Consider the following 24,616-nt stretch of genomic DNA (forward strand, 5'->3'; position numbering starts at 1 on the left):
ACAAAAATGAATAATTGCAAAACAAAAGAATATGAAGCTCTTATTCACATTCCTAGTGAACACCTTAGTGACTCTTCCGTATCCCAATGCTTCCATAAAGGAAAACATCATAAGCACCTATATAGTCAGCAGTCACAGGACATAAAAATTGACACTTTATCCACAAAATCTACAGCAAGGAAACCATTATTAGTTATAGTTCAATTTCTGAGAGTTTAGGAGCCATTCCATGGTGTTCCTGATTCATCAGGGGCTTATTCACAAAAGCTGTACATGTCACAGTAAAAGTCAAGGTTTAACACTTCTAGGTTCCTGAATTTGATAAAGAGTTTCTGAAAAAAAATGGACTGACTACACTCATCATTCTGTTCTTCTGTTTAGACCAAAATGGAGAAACTATCTATATTTGCTGACCTTATACTTTGCCATTGGTCAGATCAATAAGGACACACAACTGCTTCCCAATGTGACCTTGGGTTTTCATGTCTACAATGCCTTTAATTCTAACAAAAGAACCTTAGAGGGCCTTTTGATGTTGATGTCTGGAATAAGAGAGTATGTTCCTAACTACAAATGCAAAACACAACACAAAGCTCTAGAAATCATTTCAGGAACCAAGTCAGAATTTTCTGCTGCAATTGGAACACTTTCAGAGCTCTACAAAGTCCCACAAGTAAGTTAGGGAAGTATTTTTTTGTGCACAATCACAGGTCAAACCTGACAAAACAACACAAACAAAAGAAAACAGAGAAGTGTTTTATGTTTAGGATAGGCAGATTTAAAAGAGAAGTGAATATATTACTTTCATATGGCAATGGTTAACAGTAGAAAGAGTGTGGTAAAAATCATGCTCAGTACATTCTGAAAATTTCTAAGCAGATCACTTAGTGGAAACCATGACTCTATTGTCAAACACTGGAAGATATACTGTGGATACTCAGGCTGCATTTTGTCATAAGTCAAATTGTACAACAAAGATACCTAAGTACCAAAGAAAGCATATAACCATCTCAGAATTCCTGCAGTTGTCAATACTGATGTATGAAAAAAAGAAAGTCTGGGACATGTAACTAAATTTAGAACAATCTTCAAGGTCATCACTGATGAAAATCTGATGTTAAATCAAGGAATTAACGATCTCATGCAGGAAAGTAGATCTCAGAATAGCACCCACAGAGACCAAACACTTAAATAGATTGCCACAATTGACTCTTTCCAGGATACACTGAATAAAGGCATCCATCAGCAGGCATTACTACATGCAAAGAAAATACTCTGTGAGCACAAGGGTCAGGAATAATCAAGATTATAAAACCCATAGTGTAACTCTGATTGTTATCACTCAGTTAAATAATTTGTAAATGTATTTTATCCTAATGTTAAAAAAAAATGAAACACACAATAGTTTACATCTGTTTCAGAGTTTTGTCTCAGTCAAATCTATCATTAGACAGGGATGATGCAATAACCCCTGGCAATGTGATTTAGATCTTCACAACCTGCACCATTTTAACTTAGGTAAATGAATCTCTAAAAACTTTGTTAGTCTCTTTCTGTATTTGCTTTCCTAAAGCTGATGGTTCTGAGAAATATGGTGTTATGTGACCAGAAAGTACATGGTAATGTTTTCTGCAGTCTTTCACTACATCAGATACTCAGTTTCATTGTATTGCAACAAGGGAGATCTATCAGGTCTTTCAAAGACAGTGAACAGAATATTGTTTACTTCAGATATCTGAGTAATGTTGGAGATCATAGTATTAGGAAAAAAAGACATATTCCATCATGTGATCAGAGAGACAAGCTAATCTCAGAGAAGACATCCTCTTCACCAATAAGCAGTTCTTTGATTCTCATATGCAAAGTACGAACTCACTTCCTCCCTCCAGGTGATGATGATTCCAAATACATAAAACTTATAATCACCTTTTTTTTCCCTTTTCTTCTTCAGGTCACATATGGTCCCTTTGATTCCATGCTAAGTGACAAAGATACATTCCCAACCCTTTATCAGATGTCTCCTAAAGACAGAGCTCTAACCCAAGGGTTGATCTCTTTATTGCTCCACTTTGGCTGGAAGTGGGTGGGGGTCATTGTGTCTGATGATGGGAGAGGAAGGGAGTTTCTCTCAGACCTGACAGTAAAGATTGGATCAGAAGATATCTGTGTGGCTTTTACAGAAAAACTGTCTGATAACTCAAAATATAGAATAATATATGATTATGGATTGCTGAACTTGTACCAACATATACAAGTAAATGTGATTTTATTCTATGGTAATATAGATGACTTGGTGATCTCTCTCCCATACATTAAAAAATTTTTAAGAAGAAAGGTGTGGATCATGGCAAAGCAACACCTGACATATTTAGAATCTACATTCAATGACAGGAATTTTTGGATATATGCTTTCAGAGGAAGCTTCTCGTTTTCAAAGAGGAGAAGTATCCCTGGCTTCAAGCACTTTCTTGAGGCACTTACACCCTCCCAGTACCCAGGAGATTCTTACTTCTCTAAATTCTGGGTTGACAATTTTGATTGTTCACCTCTTGGTTTTCTATGTGAAAAATTTAAACCCTGTCCAGCAAATATTTCCCTAAAGACTGGGGATGAAATAAATGATGTGATGACTACTTCTGAGCCCAGCTATTCTATATGGAATGCAGTATATGCAGTGGCCCATGCCCTCCATAAAATGCTGTTGACCAAAACTGAAATGGGACCTATGGATGACAGAAACAAGGGTGAGATTCTACCATGGCAGGTAAGCCTCATTCATAAGCAAGGGAATCACCAGGATCACATATTATTGGTAAGCAATTTATTGTGGTTAACCAAGAAAGCATTTTCTTCTTATAATTAAAAGAATATTTTAAAATGCAAAAGGGTTTGTCATAGTATATCTATATATGTCTACAATTATCTGACATGATTTTGGAACTGAAAGCACAGATTTGAAGACATTAAATTAGAATGTGTTTAAACAAATGTTTCCTAACCTAACATGAAATTCTGAATATAAATATGTGATTAATGTCAAAATATAGCAAGTTCAATAATCAAAATTTGTATTTTCTTGGAATATACCCATTGAAATAAGCTTTAGATATAATGACCATATCCAAAGCTGCTATTTCACGTAAAATTCAATCTATATTTAATGACAGAAGACCATAAAATTAATAGCCTGTGCAAGTGACATAAGTAACTGAAAAGTAATGGCTTTTATAGTTTCTTCATTCTTAATTACTTAAAATGAAGGAAAAACCAAGACTGTGTTTCTATTATTAAATGTTAGAACACAGTGCTCATAAGCTTAGGCACTATCTCTGTGTATTAGTGGTAGATGGATGTATTTGGGTTTTAAACCGACAAGATATAAACATGGGATTCATTTATATATATGAGCCTTGATGGTCACATTCAAATAGGGTGCCATGAAGAAGTTTGTTGGACAAGTCAATTGGACTTTAAATCCATTCAAAAATAAATAAAATGAATTCTGAACATAGAGTGCACTGTGTAATTTAGAGTATCATGTAAAACAATAATATTTGGCATAAACACTGACACAGTTTGTGAATATAGCTTTCTAGAGATGTGATATTATCTAAGTTAGTATGTCCTGTGTACAAATAACTTAGCACCTAAGCAACCTTTATAACACACATTGTTAATTAGGTAACACAATATCATGTCTCAGTAGCTGAACTGTTTACCCATTGTATTAAGTTAGATATGTAATTGAATCATACTGGAGGATGACTCAGTGTTACATGTACTTGCTGCACATGCAGAGGACCCAAGTGTCGTTGTTAGCACATACATGGCTACTCACAACTTACTAAGGTACAACTGCTCAACTTACTAAGGGACCCACATGAAGATCCAACATCCCATCATTTACATATATGTATTGCACCTAGTTCCATTCCAAGTATAAAGCCCCGGTGGATGTAGGTCACTTTACTCTGTATTCTTGCAGCATTCTAGTCCACTTGGGTTCCTTCTATCCTTCCCAACCACTCTTACATGAGACTCTTCAAGCTCTGTGAGATGCTGGACTGTGAGTCTCAGCATGTGATTCGATTAACTGCTAAGGGTGAGGAGGCTCTTAGAGAAATGTTAAGTTAGGCTCCTGTCCCTAAACATAGCACATATCATTAATGTTGTCAAGGATTGGCTATCTCCCATGGGGTGGGTGTCACATTGGGGCAGGTATTAATTTTTCATTCCATCAGACCTACTGTATCTTTGTCTTTGTCCATCATGGAGTTAAGATAAATTTTGTTTGGGAGGTTTTTAGGTAAATTGGTATTTCCTTCCCACCACTATAGGTCCTTCCTGGCTAGAAGGGGGCTTTCTACACTCTCAACTCCCACACTGATGGCAGGCTCAGCTAGAGACATCCCCATATCCTCCCTGTAGCCTGTAGCCTGTAGCCTGACCCATCTCAACAGTTTGTCTCAATGATTTCCCCAACCTTCTTTCACCCTTTGTCTCCAGGCCCTTAAACCTTGCCTCCCAATTCTCCTCATATCTGCTTTCCCTCATCTCACTCCACACAACCTCTCCTGTCCAATTCCCTCTATATTTCCTTTTTCACTGTCCATTTAATTTCCCCATCTGAGTGAGATTTAAGAAGGTCCTACCTTGAGCCCTTCTTGTTACTTAGTTTCTTTAGGTCCATGATTAGTAGTGTGGTTATTATACGGCTAATATCCACTTATAAGGGAATACATAGCATATGTGTCTTTCTGTCCATGGGTTACCTCACTCAGGATGATCATTCCTATTTCCACCCAATTGCCTACAAATTTCATGATTTGTTTGATTTTAATAGCTGAGTAGTGTAAATGTACCATATTTTCTTTACCCATTCTTTGGTAGAGGAACACCTATTTGTTCTCAGATTCTTTCTATTACAAATAAAGCTTAATGTATACAGTTGAGCAAATGTCCATTTATGGTGAAGTATCTTTGTTATATGTCCAGGAAGATTATAGATGGTTCTTGAGGTAGAACTGTTCCCAATTTTCTGAGAAAGCACCAGATTGATTTGCAAAATAGTGGTCCAAATTTGTACTCCCATGAAAAATAGAGGAGGGTTATTTTTCTCCACGTCCTTGTCAGCATGTGTTGTCACAGCACCACACTCCCTCCTTCATCTCCTCTTATGTCCCTCCTCAAGCCCACTGATGGGGGGTCATTTTTCCCTTCCCTTTGTCCCTAGCATATCAGGTCTCATCGAGACTGACTGCATTGTCTTCCTCTGTGGCCTGAAGTTCTTTTATTGCACAGAAATGCTGGGTTATTATTATTATTTGTTTATTTTCAATATAATATTGTGAATTGTTCTTTCAAGGTCTGTGATGAATTGTGTTGTTTTTTGGATAGGAATTATATTAAATATATAGATTGCTTTTGCTAATATGGTCATTTTTGCTATGTTAATTTTACCGAGCCATGAGCATGGGAGCTCTTTCCATCTTTTGATATCTTTTCAGTTTCTTTTTTCAGAGACTTGAAGTTCCTGTAACAGAAGTCTTTCTCTTGCTTGGGGAGAGTTCCACCAAGATATTATTTCTGGCTGTTCTGAAGGATGCTATTTCCCCAATTTTCTTATCAGCCAATTTCTCATTTGTATTCAGGCCACTACTGATCTTTTGAGTTAATTTTAAAGCAACCACTTTTCTGAAGTGGTTTATCAGCTGTATAAGTTTTCTGGTAGAACTTTTGGGGTCACTTATATATAATAGTACATCATCTGTAAATAGGGATGTTTTTACTTCTTCCTTTCCAATTTGGACCCCCTGATCTCTTTTAGTTATATTACTGTTCTAGCTATAACTTCAAGTACTACATTGAAGATACATAGAGAGAGTGGGCAGCCTTGTCTTGTCCCTGATTTTAGTATAATTGCTTTGAATTTTTCCCCATTTAATTTGATTTTGGCTATCTGCTTGCTGTATATTACCTTTATTATGTCTATGTATGGGCCTTGTAACCCTGATCTTTACAGAACTTTTTTCATGAAGTGGTGCTTGATTTTATCAAAGGCATTTTTTTTTTGCATCTAATGAGATAAACATGTTTATTTTTTTCTTCCAGTGAATTACAGAAATGGATTTAAATGTGTTGAATCATCCCCACATTCCTGCGATGATGTTTACTTGATCATGGTGGATGATGTATTTGATGTGATCCTGGTTTGGTTTTCTAGTATTTTATTGAGTACTTTTCCATATAAGTCTGTAAGGGAAATGGCTCTGAAATTTTCTTTTTTGTTGGGTCTTTGTGTGGTTTAAGGTATTAGAGTAACTGTAGCCTCATAGAATGAATTTGGCAATATTCCTTCTGTTATATTTTGTGGAATAGTTTCAGGAGTGTTGGAATGAGGTCCTCTTTGGAAGTCTGGTAGAATTCCATGCTACAACCATCTGGCTCTGGGATTTTTTGGTTGGGAGACCTCTGATGACAGCTTCTATTTTCTTAGAGGTTATAGGACTGTTTAAACTGCTTACCTTATCTTAATTTAATGTTGGCAAGTGACATATATCAGGAAAATCTTCCATTTCCTTTTGATTTTCCAAACTTGTAGAATACAGTCTTTTGAAATAAGACCTAATGATTCTTTGGAGTTACACTCCCTTTTCATAACTGATTTTGTTTATTGGGATACTATCTCTCTCCCTTTTTGTTAGCTTCTCTAGAGCTTTGTCTATCTTGTTGATGTTCAAAAAACAGCTCTTGGTTTCACTGATTCTTTGTATTGTTCCCATTTTTTTTTCTTTGACACTAACTTCAGCTATGAGTTTGATTATTTCCTCCTGTCTACTCCTCTTAGATGTTTACTTCAGTCTGTTCTAGAGCTTTTACATGTACTTTTAAATTGCTGCTATGAGAATTCCGTAATTCTTTTTAGAAAGGCACTTAATGCTATGAACCTTCCTTCTCCTTAGCACTGCTTTCATTGTGTCCCAGAAGTTTAGGTATGTTGTCTCTTCATTTTCACTGAATTCTAGAAGATCTATATTTTCTTTCTTTATTTCTTCCCTGACCCAATGATTACTGAGTCATTCAGTTTCCATTAGTTTTATAGGTTTTCTATTGTTTCCATTGTTATTGAACTCTAGCTTTAATCCATGGTGGTCTGATAAGATACAAGGTGTTATTACAAATTTCTTATACTTGTTGAGGCTTGCTTTCTGACCAAGTTAATGGGCAATCTTGAAGATGTTTCTGTGATGTGCTGAGAAGATGGTATATCCTTTTTTGTCTGGGTGAAAATTCTGTAGATATCTGTTGAATCCATTTGATTTGATCATTAGTTAGTTTGATTGTTTCTCTATCTAGTTTCTGTTTTCATGATTTGTCCTTTGGTTAGTGCGGTGTTTTGGAGTCTCCCACTATTACTGTGGACATATAAGTGTATTATTTAAGCTTTAGTAATGCTTCTTCTACAAATGTAGGTGCCCTTGTGTTTGAAGCAAAATATTCAGAATTGAAACATCATCTTGGTGGATTTTTGATATGATATGTATCATTTTACTATGATATGCATCCTTTCCCATATCTTTTGAGTAAATTCAGTTAAAAGTTTATTTTTATTAGATATCAGGATGGCTTCTTTCAATTTGCTTCTTGGGTCCATTTCCTTGAAAAAGCTATTTCCAGCCCTTCACTCTGAGGTAATGTCCTCTTTTTTTGTTAAGATGTGTTTCTTGTTTGCAGCAGTCCTACTTATGCATCTATTCTGTTAGTCTGTGGTTTTTTTTTTTTTGAGGAATTGAATCCATTAATGTTGAGTGATATTAATAACTAATGTTTGCTAGTGCTGGTAATTTTGATTTTTATGGTTGTAGTGAGTTTCTGTGTTTCTCTCCTTTTGGTTTTGCAGCAATGGTGTTTTTTTATATCTTATTTGTTTTCTTGGGTGTGGTTAACTTTATTTGCTTGGAGTTTTCCTTCTAGTGTACATTAAAGCTGAGAAGCATAGACATTGGTGTTTTGGGGTCCACAGCACAGCCTCTTACTTGCTGTGGAGTCACTAGAGTCCTAGCACTCAGAAACCATGTGGACTGGGCACCACCATTTTGAATCCTCTTCAAATATCCATCTTTTAAATGGAAATATTTTTTTTCTGGTGCTGGAGAAAGACACAGGACCTTTTTCCAACTAAGGACACGTTACACACTATACTATCTTCTCTCTCATAAATGATATTTCTACTTGTGTTTAGTAACTCTAGCATTACTTCAAAGGGGAATAATTTTAATCTTGCTATACAACTGGGGAGACTCCTAAACAAACTAAGCACCTTTAAAAAGAAACCCATATCAGAGAGAGGGAAAATGAATTTCTCTTAAAGGTCAACCAGTAATCTGTGTGGGCCACTCATATAAAATTTTGTCTCTCTTCAGCTGCATCCATTTTTGAGGAAAATTAAAGTGACAAATGCTGCTGGAGATGAAATAAGCTTTGATGAGAACAAGAATGTCATGGAAACATATGATATACAAAACTTTATTGCATATAGTAAGCAAAATTCATTAATACTTAAAGTGGGAGAATTTGTCCCCACAAGAGTCCACAAGACCAAGGCTTTTTCATCAATGAAGTTCTGATTCAATGGCCAAACAATTTTAATCAGGTTGGAAAAATTTTCAGCATTTAATATAAAGGGAATTATTTGTAAAGAATTATAAACTTGATTGTGTAATATATATTGTGAAATTTCTTTTTTTTTTATTATTATTTTTTATCAGTTACATTTTATTAACTCTGTATCCCAGCCGTGTCCCAATCCCTCATTCCCTCCCAGTCCCTCCCTCCCTCCCTCATCTCCACCGTGCCCCTTTCCAAGTCCACTGATAGGGTGACCTCCTCCCCATTCATCTGATCCTGTTTTATCAGGTATCTTCAGGACTGGCTGCAAAGCCCTCCTCTGTGGCCTAACAGGACTGCTCCTCCCTTCGGGGGTGGGGAGACCAAAGAGCCAGTCATTGAGTTCCTGTTGTGAAATTTCAAGGTCTTATCTCTGTTGTGACTGTGAGTTTGTTTGTGGGTATTCATGCATATGAACACATGTGCTGGTTAAGGCCACAGTTAACTGTGATTATCTTCCTAAGTTGCTGTCCACTTTCTTTTTAAATAGGATATCTTTCTGAAACCCTTACTTTCTGATTTTGCTCTGCTCAGTGGACAGTATTACCTATGTACTCTCTCTGTCTTCATGATCATAAAGCTTGGATTACAGGCATATTTTTTGCACCCAAACTTTCTTTTCATCCCTTCATCATGATTAAATTCAGACTTTCATGCTTATGTGGCAAGAGCATTACATACTTAGTAATCCCTTTATTTCTGTATGATGACTTTAAATCTGAAATAAACCAGTATTTCAAATATATATAATGTCTACATACACAAATAAGTACACCTACAGACGCACACATAATGTCATCTAATTCCTTAGCTAGAATTAGATGAATTGAACCTGAATGCTTGTGTTCATTGATGATGCAATGAATGAATGAATGAGTGTTCATGGTTATATATAGGCATGTTTGTGGGTGTTACCACATGTAAACACACACACATGATAACACACACATGGATACAAACTTATCTATATAGTCACATATGTTAATTATACAGGCAAGCTGAAGCTCAATGCATCCTTCCATTCACACAACTCCAACACAAGCATATCAATAGTTTTACAAGATTTTGAGGTAGCATAAACAAGAAATAATTATGGATTTTGATAAAAGACATTTCTGGAACCAATGTATATGAGCTGCCCAATACGTATGTTTGGAACTGAACTCATATTTCTATGCAAGAGCGATATGCACTCTTAACTGCTGAGCCAGTTATCTACAAGCATAATACTGTTAATATAGACATATTTATGAGACAGAAACTGAATCCAAATCAAGGCAGATGAGATGTCTAAGGAAAGATAGAAATATTTCCTGTCCTACACAATTTCTAAAATATAATGAACTAAAACTGTATTAGTTTAGTAGTTATTGTGATTAACTAAGAATGCAATTGGTAAAAATCCTATGTGATGATGTCTCTAACGTTTGAAAGGAAAGGTACAGTATAATTCCTACCACTGGGAGTCATGCGTAAACATCACAGAAATATATTATAATTCACCAATGGCCAAACAATCTTTCATGAGAAAATTGAGCTTCCTTTTTCAGCTGAATCAGAGTGTGTGGGTTTTAATATATGACTGGAAATGTAAAGGTAGAAACAGATGAGGCGAGAGTGTTGGGTTTTCTGTCTGACAATCCAACCCTTCCATAATTCATACAATAAATGAGTTCTGAGTTGCTGCCTCAGAGGAGAGAATATGTGGATGCCTTATACATTTCACATAGGTGAGGCAGAAGTGAGTCACAGTTTGATCCCCATAAATGGTTGTTGAACACTTAATAATAGGAAGTGAGCTAACTTCAAATCTCCATTCTACACTCACATATGATAACCTCGGAGTTCCCCTTAAATACATATAATTTAATTTGTATCACAGTCATAAACCCTCCCTCATTCCCTCTCAATCCCACTGTCCCTCCCTCATCTCCTCTTTGCCCCTTTCCAAGTCCACTGATAGGAGAAGTCCTCTTCCACTTCCATCTGACCTTAGCTTTTCAGGTATCTTCAGGACTGGCTGCAATGTCCTCGTCTGTCACCTACCAAGGCTGCTCCTCCCTCAGAGGGAAGGGGGAGGTCAAAAAGCCAGTCATTGAGTTCATGTCAGAGATAGTCACTGTTCCCTTTGCTAGGGTAACCCACTTGGATACTGAGCTTGTGATTAATATAAAAAAATAAAAAATTATAAAAAACTTAAACACACACAAAAAATACATACACTTTACATAGAGTATGTACATTTAAGTTGTTTAGCCTAAAGTATTTTAAATTAATGTTCAATATTATGACCAGTTTTTCTGTGTTGCCTTCAGACTCCTCAATCTGTATGTACACAGAGCTGTGGTCCAGGATTCTGGAAAGTTCTACAAGAAGAAAGACCCATTTGCTGTTTTTCTTGTGTATTTTGTCCGGAGTGGCACATTTCCAACCAGACAGGTAGAAAAATAACACCTATCCTCAACTGCTTGGGAATGTAGAAGGGGAAAGTTACAAACTGACTATGGTGTCATAATGCAATGCTGTTCTCCATGTCTCTTTCCCTCATCCCTGAATCCATTAGTAATCACTGCTGATGCCACAAAATGTGTGAAGATTTGAGTGGCAATTCTCTTGCTATTGTGTCATATGAAAACTACTAAAAAAAAAAAAAACCCTGCCTTTTGGTGCATGACATGGCTATCTCCATGGTATAGGTTCCCCATTAATTGCGAGATCTCCACTGGTCCAGAATTGATTTTTATTTCTGCAATAAACAAACCTAATGATTTTTGCCTGAAGATAACTCCAGGAAAAGTACATGTGTGATTGTTTCTTGAATGCATGAGAAATTGAACTGCATTTATAACACTTACATTTGTCATCTTCAGTATCAACAATAGTAGAAAAAGAAAGTTGATGTAAATAAAAATATGGTTGCCTGTTTAGGGTTATGGTCAAATGTGTGTTAACATAGACAAGTAACTTCATATGGCATGTGCATGTTTTATTTTTAATACAAACAAACACACACACAACTAAACATATAATAAACAAGAGGCCATGAATTTGAGAGAGAATAGATATAAAGTGGCTCAAGAAGATGTTCTTGGCAAAGAACAAGAAGAGGTATAGTGAGATAATTATGTTCTTTTTAAAATGAAAATTTTCATAAGAAAGTAAAAAGTCAAAATGAAAATACATTAATATAACGATGAGAATCTACTATTTTTTTATCATATTCAAAAAGGCCAACCGTTAGACAACTGGATAACAAACAAAACATTTTATGATTTATTGAAAACACTAAAATGTTGAAAGATTAAATATTCGTTATATTCTGAGATCTAGTGCTACCATAGGTTAAATTCCTTGCAGTGTGATATATGACTTCACATACTATGTTGAAGAGATATCAAGAGAGCAGGCAGTCGTGCCTCGTGCCTGATTTCAGTGGGATAGATTTAAGTTCCTCTCTGTTTAGTTTGATGTTGGCTATAGGCTTGCTGCATATTGTTTTTACTATGTTTAGGTATGTGCCTTCTATTCTTGATCTCTCCTAAATTTTTAACATTAATGGGTGTTGGATTTTGTCAGATGTTTTTTGGCATGTAGGGAAATGATCATGTCTTTTTTTTTTCTCTTCAGTTTGTTTATGTGGTGGATTACATTGATAGATTTCTGTAGACTGAACCACCCCAGCATGTCTGGGATGAAGCCTATTTGGTTATGGTGGATAATATTTTTGTTGTATTCTTGGATTCAGTTTTCAAGAATTTTACTGAGTAGTTTTGCACCAATGATCATAAGCAATATTGGTCTGAAGTTCATTTCTTTGTAGGATCTTTGTGTGGTTTAGGTATCAACGTGACTGTGGCCTCATACAATGAGGTTGGTGATGTTCCTTCTGTTTCTATTTTGTGGAATAGTTTGAAGAATATTGGTATTTCCTCTTCTTTGAATGTCTGGTAGAATTCTTTGCCGAAACCATCTGGACCTGGGCTTTTTTGATGGGGATTTTTTTATTACAGCGTCTATTATCTTAGGAGAGATAGGACTATTTAATTTATTTACCTGATCTTGATTTAACTTTGGCAAGTGGACTCTATTAAGAAAATTGTGTATTCCATATAGATTTAAAATTTTTGTGACATATAGACTTTTGAGGTAAGACTTTTCTTTTAATTTTCTTGGTGTGTGTCCTTACATACATGTTTCATTTTTTATGTTGTTCATTTCGATAGTGTCTTTCTACCTTTTAGTTACTTTAGCTAAGAGATTGTCTATTTTGTTGATTTTCTCTAAGAACCAGCTCATGGTTTTGTTGATTCTTTGAATCATTTTGTTTTTAGTATATTGATTTCAGCACTGAGGTTGATTATTTAAAGCCATCTACTCCTCTTGGGTGTGTCTGTATCTTTTGTATCTTTTCTGGATCTTTCAGGTGTGTCATTAAATTGCATGTATGAGATGTCTCAAGTTCCTTTATGAAGAACTATGAACTTTCCTCTTAGCACAGCATTCATTTTGTCATAGGAGTTTCGGTATGTTGCACCTTCATTTTCAATTAATTCTTGAACATCTTTAATTTCTTTCTTTATTTCTTCCACGACACACCTGTCATTGAGTAGAGAGTTGTTCAGGTTTGATATATGTGCAGGTGTTTTGCTCTTTTTGTCATAGCTGAGGTCCAGCTCTAGAACATGGTAGTGTGATTGGATTCAAGGGTTATGTCAGTCTTCTTGTATCTTTTGAGATTTGCTTTGTTCCTGACTTTGTGGTCAGTTTTGGAGAAGGATCCGTGATGTGCAGAGAAGAAAGCATATTTGTTTGTGTCTAGGTGAAAATTTCTGTAGAAATCCCTTAGATCCATTTGATTCATGACCTCTGTAATCTTCACTATCACTATTTAGCTTCTGTTTCAATGATATGTCAATTGGTGAGAGTGTGGTGGTGAAGTCTCCCACTATTACTAAGTTGGGACTGATGTGTGATTTCAGCTTGAATGTTTCTTTTACAGTGCAGGTGCCCTTGTATATGGGGCATAGTTTTTCAAGATATTGATGTCCTAATGGTGGATTTTTCTTCGATGAATTTGAAGTATCCTTCCCAATCTTTTTTAATTAATATTTTTTAAAAATCTATTTGATTAGATATTAGGATGCTACTGCCACTTGCTCCTTCAGCCTATTTGATTGGAAAATCTTTTTCTAGCACTTTACTTCAAGTTAGTGTCTATCTTTATGGCTGAAGTGTTTCATGTTTGTAGCAGAATGTTGAATCCTGTTTCTGTAACCATTCTGTTAGAATATGTCTTTTTCTTGTAGTGTTTAGTCTATTGATGTTGGTAGATATTAAAATCCAATGAATGTTAGTTCTTGTTATTGTGGAATTGGTGCTGATGGTATGTTTGTGTACTTGTGTTTTCTTGATTTTTTTGTTGTGATGTCATCTATATCCTGTGCTTCTTGGGTTTAGATTATCTCATTGGTTGGTGTTTTCTTTCTAGTAGCTTCTCTAGGTCTGGATGCTGCAAAGATATTGTTTAAATTTAGTTTTGTCATGGAACATCTTGTTTACTCCATTTGTGTTGACTGTAACTTTTGCTGGGTCACTTTTGCTGGCATCTGTGGTCTCCTAGTGTCTGTATGACATCCACTGAGGCCCTTCTGGCTTTCATAGTCTCTTTTGGGAAGTCTGGTGTGATTCTGATCGGTCTGCCTTTATATCTTATTTGGCCTTTTTCCTTGCTGCTTTTATTTTTTTTCATTGGGTAGATTTAGTGTTTTGATTATTATGTTGCACAAGTATTTTCTTGTCTGGTCTAGAATATGTGGTGTTCTGTAAGCTGCTCTTATGTTTAAAGCTATCTCTTTCTTAAGGTTGGTGAAACTTCTATGATTTTATTGAAAATAGCTTCTGGACCTTGGAGCCTGGAATCATCTGTTTATTTTATTGCTATTATTCTTAGGTTTCATCTTTTCACGGTGTCCTGGATGTCTTGAATGTTTTGCATCAGAAACTATACTTTTTCTTTCCTTTGAGAGATTTACCAGTTACTTCAACTACATCTTCAACGCCTGAGATTCTTTCCCCAATTTCTTGTATTCTGTTGGTGATGCTTATCTCTATGGTACTCGATCACTTTTCTAAGTGTTCCATCCCCAGTTTTCTTTGTTTGTGGTTTCTTAATTAATTCTAATTTTCTAAGGTCATGGATAATTGTATTTCCTTCACCTGTTTGATTGTGGTTTCCTGTCTATGATGGCCTCTCTTTTGTTGTATTTGCCTGTATTTCTTTGAGAGATTAGTTGTTTTCCTCTTCATATGCCACAAATATTTGAATAAGCATAGATTTAAGGTCATTTTCTTGTGTTACAGCTACATTAGTATATACATTGTTTTTTTTTTGGGGGGGGGGTTGGTGGAGCCATGGTGTCCTGATTTTTGTTGACTGTTATTTTATGCTAGACTTTTGCCATGTGGTTTTCTGTAGCCTTAGCTGTTTGTTCCTGGAACCTGCACCAAAGACTGGACCAGCCTGTCTTTGGAGTCTAGTGTAGTGTTCAGGAAGATGAGGAATGTGCAGTGGCTCAAGAATGGGTGCTGGCAATTCAGATGCCAGTGTCTTGAAGGGCAGTGAACAGGCCATGTAGTGAGCAAAAAAAAAAAAAAAAAAACAGATGGGGGCATGTGAATTGAAGGTCAGGGAGTGTGCATGCATGGGAGCCCCGATGTTTGGGGTGCAGGTACTGCTACTGGTCATGAACACTGAGCATATGCAGATGCCCCAAAGGGCTCCAGGCCAAGGTGACAACAGTGGGGGCTAATCAGAAGAAAGCTGGGCTGCAGCTTATAGGCCTGCCTAAAACTGTGTTCCTTGTATGCAGATTCCTCTCTGCTCTGCCATATTGGATCTGGGATCCCTGTGTTTCTCTTGTTTTCCTGAGGTCCACAGGTTGACCAAAGGAACTGTGGCTTGGTGGATGGGATGCTGTTCCAGTAATCCTGATGTTGACCTCAGGGGAGCAGGAGGAATCTGAGGTCTGGTTGCTACAGCTGAGAGACCCTGGGAGTCCAAACTCACTGGAGTATGTAGAAGGGCTGACTGCACCATAGTTTGCTACCCCTGGACCTGCTCGATGGTCTTTGGGACTCCGATCCTCTACCCTTCAGTTATGGTGCATTCTGGTCTCCAACATATTGGAGTCTCCTTTTGTAATCTTTCAGCCTTCCTTAATTTCTTTTTTGGTAAGATGCTTTTGTGAGCGTTGAATTTCCTCATGAGTCTGTTTAGGTCTATTTAGGCTGTTGAATAAAAGTTGAATTCATGTTTGAATCATGGTTGCTTGGGCATAAAACTTACCCATTTCATGTGCATTTTAAGCATTCTGATATATATATATATTTAAATGTTCCCGTAGAATATTCTGAATTTCTTTGGATTCTGTAGCAATGTTTTTCCGTCACTTCTGATTCTACTAATCTGAGTCCTCTATTTCTTTCTTTGATTTACTTGAGACAAGAGTCTGTCAATTTTGTTTATCTTCAGAATGAACCAACTCTTCCTTTAGTTAACACTTGCATTTTCTTTGTTTCTGTTTCATTCATTTCTATTACAATCTTACTATTTATTTTTAATGGATTATTAATTAATTTGTTTATGTACTACTGCAGCATCTAATCACACTTTTCCTCCTAGTCCCTCTCTGTCACCTCACCTGCCAACCCATGTGCCCTTCCTCTCTTTCTTTTCAGAAAAAAAGAAGCCTCCCTTGGATATAAAACCAGCCTTGCCATATAAATTTGCAATAAGACTATGCACAACTTCTGCTATTGAGACTACACAAGGCAGTCTAATTATCAAAAAGGAATCCAATGGCAGGCAAAAGAGTCAGAGAGAGCTTTGATCTTGCTGATAGGTGCCCCCCCATGAAGACCAATCTGCACAATGGTTACACATGTGCTCTTAGAAGTCCCACATGAGGACCAAGTTGCACAACTACTACATATGTGCAGAGAGCACATATCTGTCCCATGAATGCTTTCTTGTTGGCAGTTCATTCTCTGTGAGCCTGTACCAGGAACCTTTCTGTGAGGCCATCCTCAACATGAAAAAGAGAGTTGGAGTATGTTTGCAAGCAGGGTTCTCCACAGCATATATACTATATGAGGGGTCAGTAAGGGAAGGGAGTGAGTCAGGTTCAGTGGTCAAGGGAATCTCAATTGACATTTAAAATTCAGACATTTCTGTAGCTCTGATTTACTATCAAAAAGGTCCTTCTGTATTTATACAAGTTTCACAGTTCAAACACAGACTAATGATTATACAAGTGGTACAGAGTAGGTGTTTGATTTTTTTCATTACTTATCCAGGGTTACAAGTTCAGCAACAATTAAAAAATACAAACAGAAAAGATAGTATTATAAGCCCATGACTCTACTTTAAGAAATCAAAAAAAAAGGTCTCCTGCAAAGAAAACATATTTAATGTATGACAGTTTGCTTTTAGACTGGCATTGTTTGTAGTATGAGTGCAGTCCAGAAAAACAGAAAATACTTTAACAGGTCTTTGTATGAATAGCAAATACTAATAAATAACTCTTTTTACTATATGCATCATCATCATGCTATTAAGTAGAAAAAGTTTATTTTAGTCAATCTGTCCTATTTACTGAGTTTTATTCCATCAGGGGTGTATCCTCTATGACCTCCTATTTTTAAACTATATTTTCAGGGAGCTCTAAACCTAAAATGAAAGGAAGTCTTAAATCTATAACTGAATCTCCTGGCCTCTCAGGGTTTGCATAATGCCTTGTTTACTCTGCACCAAAATACTGTTTAGGGGAAGATACCCCAAGAAAACTTATGAAATAATGGCCTCATATCTAATATGCTTATCTGTGCTTAATGATGTCCCAGGCAGAAAGAAAATTTACAAACAGTGTACACATAAAGTTAAGTTTTGGATTTTCATAAAAAGACTCAGACATAAATTTTTGTAGAAAAAAACAAATGGAATCATAGCGCAGAAAACCACTAGTAAGGAAACACACAGAAAAAAATATCTAAAAAGTTAGAATAACAGTGATTTTAACAATCTGCTCAGCTTTGCTGGAATTACATCAAGCAAAGTAAATGACTGTCACCAACTCCAGTGAATCTTACTGTGCCATTTTCCCCTTTATGATGTAATGATTTAAAGATTTATAGACCTCTGTGACATATAGGGCTTTTTTTAGTCTTTTGGAGATGACCAGAAAAACAAGTGTGGAAATTAGAACAATTCCTAGGATTACTCTGGAATTATAATGAAAAGACAAAGAGTTCTGTACTGAGTTAAAGAATGCCAAAGAATTTAGAAATGTATCTGCAACTTCTACAGCTGAGATAGGTACAGGTTGATCTGAGCTTAGAGCTGCAATTTGTTGATGCAAGTTTTGTATGCTTACCACCAAATCAGAATTGTTTCATAGGCCATGGATGTGGGATCTAACTTCTTCACATGGTACCTTGGAAAAAATATGTAGAAGCAGGGTAATAAATATCTACTGAAACTGTGAGTAGCAAGAAAAATGAGAAGAACCCATGATGGTGTAATCAGGGAAGTGCATTTGGATACACTGATGTGATCAAAATACTATACTTAGTAATTTAAATCACTTAATTTAAAAAGCGGCTGAAGGATTACTTGACAGTTTTACTTTCTCTGAATATGAGTAATATAGATTTCACTTTAATTGCCTTAGACAAATAGTAATAAATTCTTTAAACAAAACTTATTATTAAGTATCAAGAAAAACAATAGATTGGGATTCATAAAGAGTTCATGATTTTGGCACTATCATGAAGCCGATTTTGCCAGGCTATACAAATCATTGAAAAGAACTCTTATGAATTAAATGTGCAATGTGTAAATACATGTATAAACTGAAATGTTGATTCACTTACTCCGCACAGATCAGCAAGAGTGTAGTGCTTGCCTAAGTCAAGACTACCCAAACCCTGAGAGAAACCAGTGTTTACCCAAGGCAGTGACATTCCTATCCTTTGAGGATCCTCTGGGCATGGCTCTGGCCTGCACAGCTCTGTTCTTCTCTGTAAGCACAGTTATAGTTTTGGGGATCTTCCTTAAACACCGAGAATCAGCCGTTGTTAAGGCCAATAACAAGACTCTCAGCTATATCCTGCTCATCTCCATCCTCTTCTGCTTCCTCTGCTCCTTTTTCTTCATTGGACGCCCAAACACTGTCTCCTGCATACTGCAACAAATAACATTTGCACTTGTATTCACGTTGGCTATTTCCACTGTTTTGGCAAAAACTATAACTGTAATTCTGGCCTTTAGGATCGTGAAACCTGGGAGAACAATGAGAAGGTTGTTTGTCTCAGGCATCTATAATGCTGTCATCCCCATCTGTGTCCTGATTCAACTTATTCTCTCTGGAGTCTGGCTGGGAACCTCTCCTCCCTATATTGACACAGATATACACTCTGAACATGCTCATGTCATCATTTTATGCAACAAGGGCTCAGCTACTGCTTTCTACTGTGTGCTGGCATACTTAGGAACCCTGGCCCTAGGGAGCTTCACTGTGGCTTTCCTAGTGAGGAACCTGCCTGACACATTCAATGAGGCCAAGTTCCTGACATTCAGCATGCTGGTGTTCCTTAGTGTCTGGGTCACTTTCATCCCTGTCTACCAGAGCACCAAGGGCAAGGCCATGGTGGCTGTGGAGGTCTTCTCCATCCTGGCCTCCAGTGCAGGGCTGTTGGTGTGCATCTTTTTCCCAAAGTGCTACATTATTTTCCTAAGACCTAATAAAAACTCTTTGAGACATTTGAAAAACAAAAACTAGCAAATAAAAATTGATCATTTTGATGTATTAGTTCTCTAATGAAACCCATTAGCATACTAAAATTAAATCATTTACCTACTTTAAAGTAACTTTTTCTGAAATGTGTATTTAAAGAAAAATAAGAGCCCCTCACTTTGACTCTCAATCACAGACATTTATTTCAGAATAGAAACTGCTGTTAAAAACATATTTTAGTAAGTTATGCATGTTACTTATTAATGTGTGGACAGTATACATATTCGAAATGTAATTATATGATAGTAATTGATATAAATAGTACATGAACTAAATACTTGTTCTCTTTGGTATTTTGGGGAGTATAACAGGGTTTTGGGTGGTATATGAGATTCTTCTACAGAACAGGCATGAAAATCAATCTCTGTAAAGGGGTGGGATGTCTATTAAACAGCTTGAACCATCCCAGAAATCATAGTAGAGAATTTTCTAAACAGAAATATGAATCTGATGCCTGACCCGGCTCTCTTTTCCTTGACATACATAAAAATGACTCGACATCCCACTCTACAAATACTTGCTCAGTCGCCTTCATTGTGGAAGACCTCCACAGCCACCATGGCCTTGCCCTTGGTGCTCTGCTATTCTGTTCACAATAGGTAGGATATGGAAACTCATAAGTATGTTTAACATGATAAATATCATACATATAAATAGATGTAAGTAAGAAAAATATAATTTAGGTAACTCATATCCAGAAGACAAATATCTTTCATTCTCTACTCTTGGGCATCTAGCTCCAAATGTTGGTTTGTGAGTATTCATCATGGAATGACTGTAGAAACAAGAAAGCATGGTAGGGAGGGACACAATACAATGGCAGGTACAATTGATCTGATTGGGATAAACCAGGGAGGTACTCTAATTATGAAGGAGGATAAATATAAAAGAAGTAAGTTGATGAAATAACAGTAAATTTTTGAGAGAGTTTTCGGCAATCATATTGTGAATTATCTACATAAAATCCCTATAATACATGTAAGTCTATTCATGAATATAAACATGTTGCAATCTAAATGTTTTTAATAATGCATACAGATAAGTATAGTTCACCACTGACCTAATTTTATGCTACTGCTATATCTAACCTGGAAACTACAGTCCATTTCCAGCCTGAACAGATGTTTTTTGTTCGGTCTGAAATACCTGAAAATAACAGGATACAATGGAACTAGGAAAATGAAGAGGTGCCATGCTAATTCCTGAAAGTTTAATTTCCACCAAATGTCAGATTCTTGGAGCATAACTTTATAGTTATTCTCAACTGCCTGCTTTTTCAACAATACATAAGACATTGAAGACATGGCATGCATGCTTGTGGGTGCTCACATTCCCCTTAACATTCACCACAGTCCACCTAAAGAGGAAAGTACACACCAACTCACCCATACACCCTTCACTCTCCAATGGTAACCTGGGTACAAGTTTTGCTGGTGTGCTTGTGGCACAAATTTCATGCAAGTGACCAATTAATATCTGGTTGAGTTTCAGGAATCTCACTCCATGAAAAGGAACCTTGATCCAACATGGCTTGGGTGGCCAGGAGCCTGAGTCTACACAGGCCAGGGACATCAGAGAAATGTAAATGCTATAGTTGTGCTAAAGGAGCAGCCATACTCACAGATCAGTGCCTTGCTCGGCCATCATAGAAAACTTCCTGCAGCAGATGGGACCAAATACGGAGACCCATATCCAGTTGATTCGGCGACAGTGAGGGGCCTTAGACCATTCCACCCTAAATGAGATGTCTCCAGCAATTCCCTCCCCTAAGGGCTCAAGAAACTCTTTGTGCAGAGTGTAAGTGCCAGAGGGGATGAAGGGCACAAGCGTAAAAAGGTCTTGTAAACACAGCAGGACCAACACACATATGAATGCACCATGACCCACAAGCTAGCTTTTCTATCACATTCCCCTGTTGGGGCTACCTTGCCATGCCACAGGGGAGGAGGATGCACTGAGTCCTGATGCGACTTAATTTGGTGGCATGGGTAGGTGGACACAGGGGAGGGGATGATCCCTTTCTCTGAGGAGCCCGGTGAGGGGTGATAGGGGAAACAGAAAGAGTAGGACCAAGAGAATAGGAGGGAGGGGTCTACGACAGGGATGTAAAATGAATCAATAAAAATTAAAAACATAAAATAATAATGAACTATGGGGCTGGAGAGACGTCACAGAGCTTAAGAGTGCAGGCTTCTCTTCCAAAGGTCCCGAGTTCGATTTCCAGCACCCACGTGGTGGCTCACAACCATCTATAGTGAGATCTGGCTCCTTTTTCTGGTATGCAGACAGAATACTCTACAAATAATAAATTTTCAAAGAAAAAAAAAAAAGAAATGCACCATGGATCATCAATGAAGTTCCCCTCCCTCCAAATAGAACACCCACTACCTCTTTAAATAATAATAATAATAAATTTTAAAGTTAGTTTTCTCCAAGGAGCCACAAACAAGACTAACTGGTTAGCCCCATGAGCAGCAAAAGAAAAGCTCAAGGGCATATTTGTGGATTGTCAAGGCTACAATATATATTCAGTTCTTTTGTATGCATATGGCTTCTAGTTTCACAATTTTATGGTATTTCTGTGTGAGCAAATATCTGTATCTCTATACCCACGTTTCCCTCATGCTTTTTCTTTGCTCTTTTTATTGATAACATTAGACACCTCAACCGTTTTATTGATTTCTGGAAGATTGGAGCCTGACAATTTCCTCTTTATGAAATACGAAAGTGTGTCCTGTGACATAAATCCACCTCCCCAAACTAATGATCTGGCCTGCCATTTAGCGTTTTCTGGTCTAGGGTTTGGTGCATCTCTGTGCTTCTTTGCTATCACTGCTGTGGTTTAAATAAATTTGTGAAGTACTAAGCCTTTCCTGGCCATTGTCAAGGGCAATCCCAAAATTCTAAGCCATCCCTTGATTATCTGCTGCTACTGCTTCTTCTACTATTTATTCTTTATTGGCCACCACAGCACAGTCATCTGCATCACCCATCAAGCCACTCTTAGACTCTGTTCATGATTCATTTGGGGTGTATATGTTTGAGAGAGAGAGAAAGTAAGGGAGACAGAGAGATAGAGACCGACAGACAGAGAAAGAATACTGCTATATGTGTGTGTGTGTATCTTGCTATAATTCTGGAACACTGAGGCGGTTTCTGATATCAGTCACCTGTCTGTCCTCATTTGCTCTTGGATTTGACTTGTTGTCTGTGGATTTTGGTGGGAATGTCTCTCCCACGTTGACAGATTTGCAAACCCTGAACCTGACCACCTACCTCATCATAGAAACAAGAATTCCCACAGAGGAAACATGTGGACAGATCTGACTGACCAATCAGAACTGGAGTGAGGTGGAGACAGTGTGTCCAGAGCCTAATAACAGTTTGTTTTGGCCCTCTTTAGCCCCTATTAGCCATTCCTTGCCAGCCTCTTTGTTGGACCTAGTATCCTAGGACTGATGAATACCTGTAGGGTGGTGCTAACTAGAACACAAGTATCTGGCAGGCCCAATGTTAAGAATTTCATCTGATAGCATTGGAGTCTCATAGCTGAGTTTTGTATGCTTTGTCATAACCCACTTTTCTAAGGTCTAACTGAAGAGCATTTATGGTTGTTCTGACATTAAAAATATTTCATGTGATTCCCTCCACATTGGAACATGGAATTTGGAGTGACCCAAATCTATGCTCTCGGGCCATGACAATTGTCATATTCCACCATCACTTTACTGGCTAGAGATTTACATATTTACAGAAGCCAGGCTTCTGACACCCAGTGTGGTGGTGTTTTGCAGTGTGTTGGCCACTTTTCTTACTAACCCCCATAGCACCGGGGGCAAGATCACGCTGGCTGCAGAGCGTCGCAGGATCCCAGAAATTTCAGTGACTGCCTTCTAGACTTATGGTCAATATTGTGAGAGGATATCTACCAATATGCCACAACACTGAGGACGAGATCATGGATGCCTTTTATAGTTCAAGGGCTACAGAGATGATTCGCGGGTTAAGAGCACTTGTTCTTGCCAAGGACCAGATCTGTTTTGCACCTGGTATCTCACCCCATCTGTAAGTCCAGTTCCAGGAAATTTAGCCCCTATTCTGCCCTCTTCACATGCCAGGCATCCATCTGATACACAGGCACACTTACCCATGCAGACAAAACACTCATACATATAAAAACAAACAATCAGATGAGAATTACACTTCTTAAGAGAGGGGGGGAAGCACACCCTTCCATTAGTAAGTAAAGCTAGTTTATTGCATACACAGCCCCTGCCATAAATTTACATAATCCCAGTTTAAATGTGTCCAGTTTAAATTCTCCTGTTCAGCCAGGGCCCAGCCAGTCCCTGCCTGGGGTCCCTGGCCCCCTTTCTTTTAGTGAGTCCTGACTCTCCCAGTCAAAACAGGCCTGGCCTTGGGAAAGTAGACAGAGATTATAAATTATTTTTAAGGATTATAACAAAAATCCAGGTGTGGGGTCACATGCCTGTGACCCTCAGTGGGGCAAGCAGAAGCAGGTGTGAGTTCCAGGTCATCTGGGTTTACAAAATGAGTCCAGGACATGCAAGGCCTCACAGAGAAACCCTGTCTCCAAAAGCAAGGGCTTGTGCCCCCTGCCAGCTCTTTACACTCACAACTCTGGACATGTTCTAAGTCACATAGTATGACTTCAACCAGGCTATAAGAAAGTCCTGCCAAGCACATTGGTACACACATTTAATGCCAGGACTTGGGAGGCAGAGGCAGGTGAATATCTATGAGTTTGAGGACAGCCTGGTCTACAGAGAAAGTACAAGACAGCCAGTGTTACACAGAGAAACCCTGTCTCAAAACCCCATAATAATAAAAATAAGAAGATTGAAATAAAAAAAAATCAGAGCTATGCCTGCTGGCATATTACCAGGTTCCATTCACAAGGGAGGCACACAGTAGAGTTTATATTTTAAAAAAAAGCAGATGGAAGAAAGATTTGAACCTTCATTTTATCTCATTTTTAAAATCTCCATCACAAGAAATTTTTAGTGGGTTTGAGAGCCCAAAGACTTGCAAATCAGTGGGTATTGTTTTAAAGTTTAAAGCAAAAGCCCAAAGGA

At 37.5% G+C, this 24,616-nt stretch overlaps 1 protein-coding gene across 1 annotated transcript; it reads left to right on the plus strand.

The window, feature by feature from the left end:
• Positions 1-415: 415 nt before the first annotated feature.
• LOC132651227 (vomeronasal type-2 receptor 116-like) lies at positions 416-19,865 on the plus strand (the record flags this gene model as incomplete). The annotated part of the gene is given in 6 exon segments (XM_060376475.1): positions 416-678; positions 1,933-2,764; positions 8,424-8,579; positions 8,582-8,653; positions 10,983-11,106; positions 18,607-19,865. Coding segments are annotated over 6 exon segments (2,346 nt in total), but the record flags the coding sequence as incomplete, so codon positions are not given.
• Positions 19,866-24,616: the final 4,751 nt, after the last annotated feature.

The sequence above is a fragment of the Meriones unguiculatus genome (genome assembly GCF_030254825.1).
Source record: "Meriones unguiculatus strain TT.TT164.6M chromosome 13 unlocalized genomic scaffold, Bangor_MerUng_6.1 Chr13_unordered_Scaffold_41, whole genome shotgun sequence".
Classification (NCBI taxonomy): domain Eukaryota; kingdom Metazoa; phylum Chordata; class Mammalia; order Rodentia; family Muridae; genus Meriones; species Meriones unguiculatus.